The following is a 13,840-nucleotide window of genomic DNA, read 5'->3' on the forward strand; positions in this document are numbered from 1 at the left end:
GCACCTGCCTTGTCAATCAGAGGAAAGCTTAGAAAACTACAAGGCAAAGTCTTGAAGTCCCTGAAAAGCATCGTGGCAGCCTTCACAGATGGCAGCCTTACACTTATTGTATCCCCACTGCCAATGGTGCTATACATTTCACCATAGCCCCATCATGTTAGCGTGTAATGAAGCCGAGCAGGGCGGTATTCCAAACTAGAATATTACATAGTGAGCGTTGAGTGTCTAATGTAACACCCCTAAACACACCCTAAGGTCATGGTACAATACTATTTAAGCCCAGTCACTGACAGCAGTAAGCAGCAGGTGTTGCCTCGCTCAAAGCATATCTGGTATTATAGAGGGCTGGTGCTAAGCGGGTTATTACACTTCATTAAAATTCTTCATTTAATGACGGCGAGACACTTTTGCGTGACAGGAAGTTATTTCCTATGAAGCTGTGCTAGGAACAAGCATGTAGAGACACACATGAACAACACTATTTAAATATTAACGTCTCATTTACATAGTGAAGTGCTGCAATATAATGCATAATGTTGGTTCTATCATATCAGAGGCTGCTCTGGCTGGTGTACATTTAGTTGCTTTTAATATTACTCTGTTCTTTTAATCATTTTTCAGTATTGAATCAGTTTAATTAATGTTAAAGTGAAAACAGATTTCTGCAAAGTAATGTCAATTCATGAAAAATATGAAATATAAAATGTAAAATAAGTGATTCGGTTAGGATTTACACCTTTGGCCTCAGTTGCAGCATTAATCCTGTGTGGATGCTCTCAGTTAGCCTTCTACATCTGGACGCTGCAAATTTACCTCTTTCTGCTTTGCAAAACTGTTCAAGCTCTGCCAGGTTGCATGGAGATTACGATTAAACAGCCTTTTTCAAGTCCAGCAGCAAATTCTAAACTGGACGAGATCTGGACTGACTCGGATTCTCCAGAACATTCACTATGTTGTCTTTAAACCATTTCTGCTCAGCTTTGGCTTACAGGACTCCAGTCAAGAAGCATCCCAATGTCATGATACTGCCACCAGCATGTTTCATGTTGGTAGTCTTTTTTTTCTTTTCTTTGTTTTGTAAGTTCATCTAAAAAACAAATTCAAGTTAACAATTAATCATGATTCAGTGTTGAAAAGCAATAAGGGAAAACTTCTAAGGGGGGTGAATATTCTTAAAAGGTACTCTGCATACATTCCAGGACTCAAAATTATAAGTACTACTGTTTATACTTAAAAGGAGTAACAGATGTGAGCACTGAATTTACTATATTGAAATAGAGAGAAATTTCATGAACACATCATGATGATGTTGTGGTGTTTCTTGTGGCTTTACTTCCTCCTTTGGGATGTTCTCCTAATTGCTTGTTCAGTTGCCTGAATTCTTTGTTGTGTTTGACTCCCCTTTTGGACTTCTGCTTGGTATTTGTTGGGCTTCTTCTATTTTTAACTATTAGCCGCTTTTATTAAGTTTTCGTAAAGTTTACATTTTGTTTGGTTCAACTGCTTGTGCATCCATTTGAGCTCTTTTCAGACCCCACTGCCAGCTAATGCTGTGTTTTAACTCCCAAACCAGTTGCATTAACGCCCATTAACAGGAAGTTTGTACTTGAAGGCACAAGAAGTCTAAGTTTGCCAACGAAATCCTTAATATTTAAGGATCTTTCCTCATCTTTGGCTGACAAGCGCTCAGGTAAAAGTTCTCAGAACACAACAGAGACACAAAACTGTTGACTTTGCCTCCAAACTCCCCAGATCTCAGTCTGATTAAACATACATGGGAGGCACCAGAGCAAGTCTGATCTACAGACGCCCCACTTCACAAGACCTGGAGGATCCACTGCCAACATCTCGGTGCCAGAGACCACAGGACACATTCAGAGGCTCATGTTAATGCCACGACCGGTCAGAGCTGTTTGGACCTACACAACATCAGGTAAGTGGATTTATTGTTAGAGCTGATTGTTGCTGTAATTTTCATGTTTGTAAATGTTACAGGTTTGAGTTGCTGCAAATGTAGACATCTGTTGGATGCAGACATGCATGCAAGGAAACAACTCGAGGTCAGACAGTAGTGACTGAGGTGAAAGTGGCTCAGAAATCCTTTAAGATCTTTTATCACAAATGAAAATGCATCTTGGTAGATTTTTAAAAGGAAACACTTTAGGACTTTAGGGTGACCAAAGAAGTTATTGTTACTGTAGGGCACTTTGAATTTTATGCAGACTATTACATTAGATTAAGACTTTACTTATCTATCCTGTAAGAAGCGTATTTGGGCTGTAAGTGAGGCACTGTCTGCAGTAAATTTCACTGATCTTTCTGCTTTGGTGAAGGCAATTTACTTTTGTGGATTCTATTAACTTGATATTACACTTTGTCCCTTTTTACTGGCATTCTATTTTCATCAAAAATGTAAAAATAAGATTTATTGCACCTTTAGCATTATGACTCTGACATCATGATGTGCAGGTTACTTTTAAATTTTCAAATTTTCCACTGCAACCCAACCACTAATTTCTTTGACCAGAAGAGCAATAATTGTAATGACAAAATGCTGTTTTCCATTTTCCACTTGGGTGACATGAACAATTGAGTTGGAAATTTCAAGTTGACTGTGCTTAAAATCAAGCAACAATCAAATAATTTAAGTACATCTAACTTATAAGAGTTAATAGTACTGGATAAACTTAATTCAGTCCTCAATTTGCTTAAGTTGTTCCAACAGTTCCCATTTCTCAGTGTGGCTGACATCATCATCCAAGATTACAACGTGATGTATACAGTAAAATAATTCGCAAATACACTGTAAAAAACGGGAAGCCATAAAAGTTTATATAGGTCCTATAAGAAATAGGTGAAAATTTGAAGTTGAGCTGCTTTTCTTACAAGATTTCAATTTAAGAATAAATACGTCAAAAGTTTGAATTCTCCTTTAAAGCACCTCAAAGTCCTTCTTGGAGACTGTAAAGCACTCTTAACTAATAAGTCTATGTGCAATTAAAAGTAGCTACTTAAGGCATCTAAAAGGGAATGTCAGCATCTGCACACATAGACAAATTGCAAGCTGTTATTTTCAAGCTTTGACTACACCAGCAGTTTCATACGCTTTGCCCCAAGTTCCTTGCCAGAGTGCAGCAGCTGTTGATTGATGGGCTCCTGGATTGACGACAGCTCCCCGGTGTGTCGCTGGCTGCCATGTTAAATACTCAGCTCTCACTCTCTGCGTACAGAAAATAACACGTATAGCTGATGTCGGGGTCAGTTTAAGTTGCGGTGTTAAAATCAGAGGCTATCCTTGGGCCAAGGGTCAACGTGTTCCTGAGGCGACAAAAACAAAGCAAAACTATGTTCCATAAACTAAAAGGTGTCGGCACATGGATGCAGATTGTTCTGTTTATCACAAAAACATCCATTTGTCCTCGTCGTGTCGTATGTGATGTAATGTGGGGACTGTCCCTCGTGCACGTGCTCGGTCCATGTGTATGCAAATAAGCTTACATACTTGGGATATACTGGGTATTTGCATGTGTCCATCAATCTGATCCCAAGAAAGGAACTGGAGTTTCATGTGACACCACCGTCCCTTTGGGTGACTCTTACATCCAGCCAGAACCTGTGCACCTTCCCCTTTCCCCGCCCAGCTGGGAGTTAATAAGAGGGACCCTCGGGGACAAACGGACGCTATCAGAAGACCTCCAGGGTTTGATTCCAAGCAGCGCCGCCAGCACCAAGACAATCATGCCTGTTCCCAAGAAAGCAGGTAAGAAACCATCCTCACCTGAGGCTCTGTGGGTGCCTGTGAGGGACATTAAACCAGGATCCCATCAGTCAGTTTGTTATTTATCATGCTGACATCAGTATTTGCTGCTACATCAATAAAACATGAATAAATCAAATACGGATGTTAAAATGTGATTCAAATTTCAAGTCAGAGTGAATTTGTTTAATATTTCGGGTAATTTTTTCTTAAATGCATTTAAGTTCTGGATGTTGTGGGAACATGATTGTTTCCTGTGAAGCAAGAGGAATTCTTTATTATGTCGAATGTAGTTTTGTGTTTCTGTTCACAGCATCCATGTTTGTTAGCACAGAGCATAATTTTGCAAAAATAAGCTATTGTTAAGATACACAGATTTCCTCTGTTAAATGTTTTAAAGTATTGGTGTTTTAATGCAAATGTTAGATTTTCAGATTTAAATGCAGCAGTAATCAAACAGTAACCATAGATCACAGGGATGACGTCTTAATTTTCACTCTATTTAAAGTGTGTCACAGCTTGAGCAGATAAATCTTCATTTATGGCTGCGGCAGTGGTTCATTACCAATTTATTAGGTGTTCCATACTTGTTTATACGATGTTGTCCTGCTGCCTCGCTCTGACCACCAGCTCCGAGTCAAATGTCTTTCCTCACCTTGGATTGGGCCAGTTCTTCTCCAGACCATTAATCACGTCAACAAAGTGCATGAAAGAGCTTCTCCCTGATCGGTTATGGTTCCCCCTCAGTGTCACAGACTCGTCTGCAGTTTCAGAGCTCAAATTTCTGTCTGTCTTTCTTGTTTCTGTCTCTACGCAACCAGACACACCTGTCTCGGCATGCTTCATCCTCTCAGTCTCACTGCTGCAGGTGCTTCATGTGAGCATCTTTTGCTCTGCTTCTTTTGGATATTTCTAATCCACATATGCTCAGTGTTTCCATAATAGGTTACATAACCCCCCTGCAAAACTCCAATTGTTACTAATCCTTCCTCTGGCTGCCACAGTAATGAAGTGTGAAATGTTCCACGGTTATTCAAGTACTAAAATGTAAAAGCTTATCTCTCTGAGTTATTTATGGCTGTCAGGTTTTGCCATTATGTAACATTTGTCACCTCCAGCTTCTGCACTTTGGCATCTTTATTTAATTAATGGCATCAAAAGTTTACTTTGTTGTCTTAAATATAGGTATGTGAATGTGATTCAGTGCTTTAATAACAGGGAACTTTGTTATCGCAGCCTTATAGGCTCCTTTATTACTCATCCTTGACCCAGAATCCCTCTCCATCCATCTTCCATGTAGCTCACATCTCCAACTTAAATATGCGCTCATCATCCACAGGGCTTCCAGCCAGGAAGTCTTGACACTTGACAGGAACCAGAGGGATGAGTTCGGATCTCCCTCCTCCTTCTCCTCATCTGAATATCTTCTGATCTTGCTGCCTCAGCGGGATGTTTCGAACCTGATCTGCACAGATAATGTAGCTCTGTCCCACTGCGACGGGAATCCGGGGAGGGAAAAACCACACCTCATGACCGCCCAAAACAAACAGTTCTAGTAAGCCGATGGGAGGTATGCCGATGACCTTTCAGGTGGACCGTGCTGAGCTGTTCACTCCTTTAAATATGCGCACGGGACGATGTCACTCATGTTCTGTGGCTTGTAACTGGTTCGGATCCAGAATCCAATCCGAAAAAAAAAAAAACGTTTTAACTGGAATCCTCCTGAGAAGCAGACATCCATCCTTTATTCCCAGCTTGATTCGTGATGCGTCTTTTTTTATGGCCCCCCTGACCTTAAATATTTTTATGCCTCACACCTCTATCTCACGCCCCTCTCTGTCTCCTGCATGTCTCTATTGCTGTGATGTCAAGTCATCCATCTTCGGAAGGATCTGTTTATCCCTGCTGGGCTCTCCCGTTGATCCCGCTGAGCGTAGACAGGCATCCACTAGGATTTAACCTCCGTGGAGCAGCTGGAGACCTGGAATACCTCCAACCCACCACCTCACCACAGACGGCCTGATATCTCACTCTGGTCACCTGAGGTTACCTGAGGTGTTCAGACAGACCCCACGGTTATCGCTGCTTCTTACTGGTTCAGGTTGCGGTGTCGCATTTCCCTCTAATCTCTCCTTAGTGGCTCCTTCCTAATGCCTTGATGAACTGTTCCACAAGGCTTTTCTTCTCACCTGTTGTGTTCCTTTATGAGAGGAGGAAGAGAAGAAAGACCGATGAAGTGATCTGTCACCAGCGACTTTCTGCTCACCCATTTTCCATAGATGACCTTCACTCAATCCACCTCCGTCCTGCCAAACTTCTCCTCCTTGCTAAGGCTCATGTTCAGCATCACACACTGACAATATACAAACGTTTCCTTCTCAACTCGTGCTGCTGAAGTCAATAAAGACAAGTGGACGATATCCAAATTTAAATCTGGTGTGTAATTGGATCCTAAGCCTCGGTAGGGTCCAATTAATAAGCCTGCATGCTCCAGTCAATTATCAAATTTTCTGCTCTTATTGACTCCAGTTGGGGAATTGTTTTCAGCATAATAGTCTCCTGCATTGCAGTAACAAAGCTTATATTTAGATTTTTAATTGCGGCACCCAGTGATACTCAGCAGTTGGATGTGCGCCTTAAAACCCAGCAGATTTAGATTTGGCCCACTCGCGCTCCAAAAGCCCGTCCCAATCCATTCGCCACACTTATAAAGAACTGCAGGCCGACACGATTCAGGGAAAGCAAAGCCCTCCGTCCCATCTGATGTTTGCAGATGTTTCAAATGCTCTCATTTGTCCTGCCGGTTGTCAGACTGCTGGCATCCTCCCTAGTGGAGGGTCATGGGGGGTGGAGAGGTCGTGTTTCCTTCGATTCAGGCATGAGCAGGGATCTCCTCTTCAGGCAAACAGGAGCCAAAACACCAATAGTCACCTCTGAGATACAAGAGAGGGTTTACAGTCCTGTTAATAATCAAGTTTAGCAACACGTTAATCACACCGTATGATGTGAAAACACCGGAAGCATCTGGTTACTTTGGATTCACTTGTTCATTAAACAGCCCACACAGATCACGTGTCTAAATATCCACATAACAAACACTAAAAAAGAGAAAAGCAAGAAAAAAATGAACAAAACATAGATGAAACTGAAATGACAAGTTGAAATACTGAAAATTGACTGAAATTGCTGAATACTGAAACACTAAAAATCTAAACAATTTACTAAAAATTCTGTAATTACTCATTTCTGGGGCTTAGTTTTTTATATTTTATGAATAAATTTAAGTTTTAGTCCACAAATTGTATATTGACATTTCTATTTAATGATCAGTTAACAAATAGAAATTTTACACACTGTAAAAATAGATTTTAACGGTCATTCTTAGTGTTATTTTACAGATCTTCCCTGAAAAAATATTAATTTGACCATAAAAGAAACTAAAAAATATCCACATCTAAAATCTCTATTTTACTAAAATTTGTAGATACTATTTTTAGAAATAGTAATTCATTCTTACACACTGTATTTAAATCAGGAAAAGACAGATTGATTAAACCTTTATTGAGCTTCCAGTGAGGAAGTTTACCATTATTTTACTTTTAATTTCCATAATTTGTGCAGTTTTTACTTATTTTTGTACCATTTTTAATACGTTTTTTCTGGTGACCATGCTGCAAAATTTTCATTTCTTTTTTAATAGGATTTTCTATACTGTACATATAAAACAATAATAATACAAATGTGTCTGTTTATAGTTGTCACATAGCATTACCGAAATCTCTAATTTTGTAAGTTCTTCTTGCGTGCAAAAGTGTATTAACACCTACAAACTTGTTGTATCTGTTGCTACTTTCCGGTTTTATATAATGTTCTTCCCTTTTGCTCAAACTCCGGCACCAAATCAGTGACAAAAAAAACTATACAATGACAGTTGTACTGTTATCACTGCAAAATTAACTCTGCAGTATGCAGCTCTGGCAAAATGTTGCTTACATCCTTATTATGCGTTTTAGTAGTGATGCCAAACCTTTGAACAAATCCTAAAATTGGTCAAACATAAGTACAACTAAAGCAAAGAATATAAAATGACGAGATAATGAAGAAAAATTCTAGTTTAGATCAGATACGATTCCAATTTTTGTCATTGCACAAAGTACTAAGACAACGAAATGCAGTTTAGCATCTCACCAGAAGTGTAAAACAATAATAAAGTGCATTTTATGTAGTATTTGCTAAAGTAATATCCATAAACCTTTGGATTTTGGGTTTAGGTATTTAATTGAGGTAAACAGACACACAGTGGATGTAATATTCTGTAATAAGTGAGATTTTTGACATTAAAGGCAGAATATTCATATGTTCACCTCCCAGCCAGGTGCAGCAGTTTGAGGGCTTAAGGGGAAAACTGAGGCTGTTCTGTGTAATTCTGTTGATACCAAAGGAAGCACAAATCAAGAAAATGCAGTGATGTAATAGTCGGATAGATGAGCAAGAGTGATGAGGGATTAGTTGTCTGTGAAATGTGAGAAACAGTAACCTGAGTGTGTGTGACCTGCACACCAAGATGTCCAGTGTGGGATCGCAGCCTTCTCCGAATGTCAGACGACACAGTGACTCACTAACAGATTACACACCAGCCCACAGCGCGACAAACACGCCGGCGGCAGTGTGAAGTAACAGCATGGTACAGAAAGTGTATTATTAGAACGAAACTCGTGCTGTCAGGGGTCGTGATGTGTGTCCTCTACAAATGTACGCTCTGGACTAGCTCTGTAGAAACCTGAAGCTGGGAAGGAACGAGAAAACTTCATGAATCAGTGCTGAGCCGACACCGCTGGTCTGTGATCTACAGTATGATGATAGCAGCAGGGATTTAAAGCAGATGAATGCTCCTGACAGCAGCAGTGATGAAGAGGCAGCTACAGAGGAAGATGAAAAGGTTTCAAGTTACCGTCGATGCCACCCTTAGAGTCGAGCATCGCATCTCTTTGTTAAATAAACCCAAATCTGAGAGGAGAGGATGAAATTCTCACCGCCTAATCACAGATCCTTCTGCTTGACTTTTTATTTTACCATAAACTATGAATATTTAAAAGGATATCTCTGGATTTTTAGATGTATATATCTAGTACTTTCTGAGATATTTTTATTTAACTCATTTTTTGGCACATTTTTGACAAATTTTAGGCTATATTTGGACAGCCATGTCTCAGAAGCTATTAAAAATAAAAGTCTGAAAGTGTTTCTGTTATTTCTCAGCATGTCAGTGATTCAGAATCTGCTACATTGGACAAGCCGATTGAATATTCTCTGATTAGAGCTGAGTTGAAATATGAAAAAAAAAACATATGGAAGGCAGTCATGTAACATCAACAAACCGCAGATTAACACAGAAAAAAACTGTAGAGAGGCTGTTAGACCCCGAATCAGTTGGCGACCACAGTCCAGTGTTCATACATGGTAACAGCATTAAACAGGCATCTCTTTAGGTGTGAACATTGATTGTGGTTTCAGCTAGCACACACAGGTGGCTAGTGTTTGTGTCAGACTACATCAGCGCCTTCATTTTCTCAGGCGACTCAGGCTTTTTACTGTGCAACCATCGAGTCCACCTGCTGGTTTTGAGACTCTCACGGTCAAGCCTAAAGCTCAGATTCATAACCTGTAGAAGATGGCGAGCATGATCGTGGTATTCCTGTTCCACTCAGGCCACCATCAGACAGGCAAACAGTATTCTTTCTGATCCATCATGTCCTTTTCACCGAGGATGAGCTGTTGAATTCAGAGTCCCACTGTGCAGCCTGAACAGTTTTAAAAACTCTTTAATCCCTCTCTCAGTTGGGCTCATTAGGGAGCAGCTCTAAGGCAGGTAATTGGGTGCTGTGTGTGTGGAGATGTGTGCATTTTAGTTTTGTTCTTTGTTATTTTAACTTATTTGTTAGATGTCATGTATTTCATGTGTTTTTAGTAGCATGTGTTCTGTTTTAAGTGTTGCTGTGCAGCTGGATTTTACCAGTCTGAGACAGATTTAAGTAAACTTGACTTGACCATTAAAACTCCCATCTTTAAGCACATTAACAACAACAACAACAAAAAAAAGACTGATGATTTTACATTGGAAATATACTTAACATGCAGGTTGCTTTCATGTTTTTAGTGCAGTTACATGGTTCAGTGCAAACTGAATGTGGGAATGTATTTGTGTGTTATTACTGTTACTTATTATTATTTTATTGTCATACAGTCTTTACATGGTATTTCTAGGCTCTTTATACTGCTGTTTTGCCACAGATGTGGGCTGGACTTTCATGGTATATGTACAATGACAATAAAGATAAATTGATTGATTGATAATGTAAATAATGATACAGAAATCAACAGGTGATATTTTCTGAACCAAATGTAGCTCGATCAAATATATGAAGGAACGTTTATTTTCATTCAACAGGTTTGACAAGTTGTACCACAAAAGCAAGAATATTGCCCACAAGCCGAATCCAAGTAGAACAGAGATCTCAAAAGTCACTCTAATCAGAGAAGATCAAGCAAATTAAGTCTCAGATGATCTGAGATTAATGACAGTGTCTGAGGCAGATGTTAACAATGTGACTCTGGATCTTTTTGTTTTGCAGGAAGGAAAAGCAGTTCTGCTTCAGAAGGTAAACACCAACAGAAAGCACTCAAAGGACAATTTGATTGATGCATTCAGTAAAATAGATAGTTTTGTGTGAATTATTGATGAAGTTTCATGTATGTTGTTGCATCTCTTTTCAGAAAAACTGCCTCCATATGAGCCAAACATCCCTGAACCGACCACCAGAGTCGACTTCATGAAGCGTAAGGCCGCATTTTTAACATTGGTCACCAGACATTGTTAATTCTAGCTTATAATGGAAAATGACTGCTTTGGAGGTCACAATAAACTAAAATACAGTTTAGAAAATACATATTTATGTTGGTTTTTCCTTCAATTTGCCACCTATCTGTATCTTAACATCCATTAACTCATTGAAAGTCCACAAACTCAGTGACTTTCAGAGTCAAAATAAGACATTCAGTCTTATCTTTTCATGTTTCTATCCATGTGACCTTCAGTCTCCTCTTCTCTACTCTTGTTTTTCGGTCTCCTCAGACTGGCTCCCCATCTCTCTGGATGATAAAACTGCACAGAAGCTGTTGTGGATTTCGGAGGGTGGAATGAAGGTGGCTCGTACATCAGATGCAGTTTGTCCATATCCCAACAGACCTGAGCGATACGATGACTCACCACAGGTCGGTTTGAATTTAAAGCTGTTCAGATAATTTGTAACTAACTGTAACTTCTCATTTCTTTATGTAGAAGAAAGAAAAGTTCATTACAACTCAAAATGTGGCTTCACTATAAATGACTCTGGCTTTACCTGTACTTCTACCAGTAGTATAAATACTTCTGTGGTTGTTTCTTGTAGTTTTTCAGAATTTTTGTTAGTAATAGAAATGATAGCGTAAGGCAGTAAGTGTTTGGCATGCGTTAGTATAATACTCTCTCAGGACACATTCAGAGTAGGAAAGCAACAAAAAATTGTCTTCCAAACCTTAAAGTTAATGTCTCATTTTTTTGTCACTTTACTGTTATCTGTGACAGAGAAATTCACTTTTATGAAGCTAGAACAGAGGAATCTTTGGCCTTTTACTTAGAAATACTATCAAATCAGATTAATAGTCAATCAAACAATCAGTAAATTGACTTATCACTGTGGGTTGCACAGTGTTTCAGTAGTTAGCATTGTCATCTTGCAGTTAGAAGATCCCTGGTTTGCATCCCGGCCTGGGATCTTTGCATGTTCCCCCAGTGTGTGGGTTTTCTCCGGGTACTCCGGCTTCCTCCCACAGTCCAAAACCATGCTGAGGTTAATTGATTATTCTGAATTGTCCATAGGTGTGAATGTGAGTGTGATTGTTTGTGCGGCCCTGTGACAGACTGGTGACCTGTCCAGGGTGTCCCCTGCCTTCACCCTAAGTCAGCTGGGATAAACCCCATCTCCCTGCAACCCTAATGAGGATTGAGCATGTTTAGATAATGGATGGATGGACTTATCACTGTTATGTAACTCTGGACTGCAGCTCACTGCCTCCCCCTGTCTCTAGGTGCTGTGTAAGGAGGGTCTGCTGGGCTTCCGGGGATACTGGGAGGTGGACTACGATGGCTGGGTGGTGATCGGGGTGGTCTGTGAAAGTGCCCCCAGGAAGAGCCAGGACGGGGCCTGTGGTCTGGGGGAGAACAGCGGCTCGTGGGGCGCCGGCTGGTCTGGATCCTGCTACCAGGTCTGGCACAACGGCGAGAACGTGGACGTCGAGCTGCCGGCCTCCTCCACCGTGGGTATCTACGTGGACCAGCCGGCCGGCATCATCAAGTTCCTGCTGGTGGAGGGGGAGGCCGAGAAGGAGGTGAGGCTGATCCACAAGTTCAAGGCCAACGTCCAGGAGAAGCTCTTCCCCGCCTTCTGGGTGGGAATGAATTCGCTCTGCCTCATTCGGAAAAAGGATCAGTGACACAGTAAAGGGATGAGGGGGAGGGCTGAGTAGTGTACATTTTTAAAAGGTGTCAAGAGGGAGGTTGAAGCTTTGGGAAGTTTGGGGATCAAGTGTTGGAGCACGTTGGGACATCTTTGTAGATTGTTTCTGCTTTCTCTGATGCATGAGGAAAGATTATTGATTTCAAATTATATCCACAGATGCCTAACTTGTTTGTTTTACTGAATATGGTGTATCTATTTATTGAATTAAGCTGGAAATGCAGGTGAAGTTTAGTATGTTTTTATTACACGTGGGGGATTTTGCATGAGTTGGAGTTTGTTTCACTGTTAGAGTCTTTTATAATGTGTTGAATGTAGTCAATAAATTCTACTATTGTCTAATAACAGACATCATCTATTATCTGTGTGTTGCTGCATGTCAGAGTAGAATCCCGAAGTCTGAACTGAAAACAAATTAGCAGATAGGCTCCCATCAGTGACGTCTTTGGAGTAGAATGGAGACTTTTTCCTCATTTTAGCATCAATATTTGTCCAAAAAGCTTTCTTGTTTGCTTTTTCTTACAGTTTGACCCCAAACAGAACTGTACATTAAACTTTACTGCGATGAAGACGGATTTGAACACCTCAGGTTAAAGAGACTCACTGAGCTGAAATTTAGTTTGTTGCTTCCAGCTGTTCAGGACTATTTCCTCTTAGTTTATTAAACTGCACCATCGGACAGCAGAAGGATCCATATGAGCGTCTCCAAAGAGAAAAAGTTGTGTGAGTTTATGTAAGTGGAACAACAGCAGCAATTTCATTAATAAGTTAGAAATACAAGAAAAGTACTCAGAGAGCGCAGTCCTCCACCAGACTGCTCAGTCGTATGATTTCCAACGGATAACTCCACAGTGGTGGATTTATAGTAGAATCGCAATCATGTGATCCTCAGCAGGCGGCTGACATAGCGTTCACTTGTTGTCATAGTTACAGTGACGTCATGGTGCTATCTCACAACGGTACAAAAATCTTGAACAAATCTGTGGATCCAGACTATAAGCTGCATCACTGCCAAAATCTAATCATTTGGTCCTTGTGTCATTTATGATCTTCCCTGAAAATTTCATCCAAATCGGTTCATCCATATTTGAGTAATGTTGTGCACAGATGGACAGACAGACGGACAAATATACGGTGACTGTCATATAACTCCACCGCGTTCCTTGGCGGAGTAGTAACTATTTTGTGGTATATTTTGTGTGCCTTTGCTTTAACTTAAGCAACAGAGTTATATATCCCATCCCAGATGAATAACTTGCACCTTCCTACAGTGTAAATATTTGTTTTACTTTAACATTGCCTGCTATTTGCAACATTTTCTTTTTCTTCAGATTTTTTTTACCCATCTTTAAAAATGTTTTTTTTTTTTGTCAGTGGTTGTTCTGCATCTAAACACCACGTCAAATTCCTCATAAGTAAAAACTTCTCAATTAAACTGCTTGTGCCGTCTGAAGAGGGTGACAGAGCGCTGACGCCCTCTAGAGGCCCCTAATAATACTGCATCCATAACTGTGTTGAAAAAACACAC

The 13,840-nt window shown here is 40.2% G+C and overlaps 2 protein-coding genes across 2 annotated transcripts in view; both read left to right on the top strand.

The window, feature by feature from the left end:
• tbc1d17 (TBC1 domain family, member 17) overlaps positions 1–13,840 on the top strand; it is a 278,375-nt gene that overhangs the window by 242,063 nt on the left and 22,472 nt on the right. The gene's annotated exons all lie outside the window — the stretch shown is intronic.
• Positions 1,885–12,661, top strand: zgc:195001 (uncharacterized protein LOC567531 homolog). Its single transcript, XM_022194537.2, has 6 exons — positions 1,885–1,933; positions 3,494–3,760; positions 10,390–10,416; positions 10,532–10,594; positions 10,890–11,029; positions 11,885–12,661. Exons 1-6 carry the CDS (start codon positions 1,885–1,887, stop codon positions 12,287–12,289), a joined length of 951 nt encoding a protein of 316 aa, XP_022050229.2. The 3' UTR covers positions 12,290–12,661.

The sequence above is a fragment of the Acanthochromis polyacanthus genome, chromosome 21 (genome assembly GCF_021347895.1).
Source record: "Acanthochromis polyacanthus isolate Apoly-LR-REF ecotype Palm Island chromosome 21, KAUST_Apoly_ChrSc, whole genome shotgun sequence".
Classification (NCBI taxonomy): domain Eukaryota; kingdom Metazoa; phylum Chordata; class Actinopteri; family Pomacentridae; genus Acanthochromis; species Acanthochromis polyacanthus.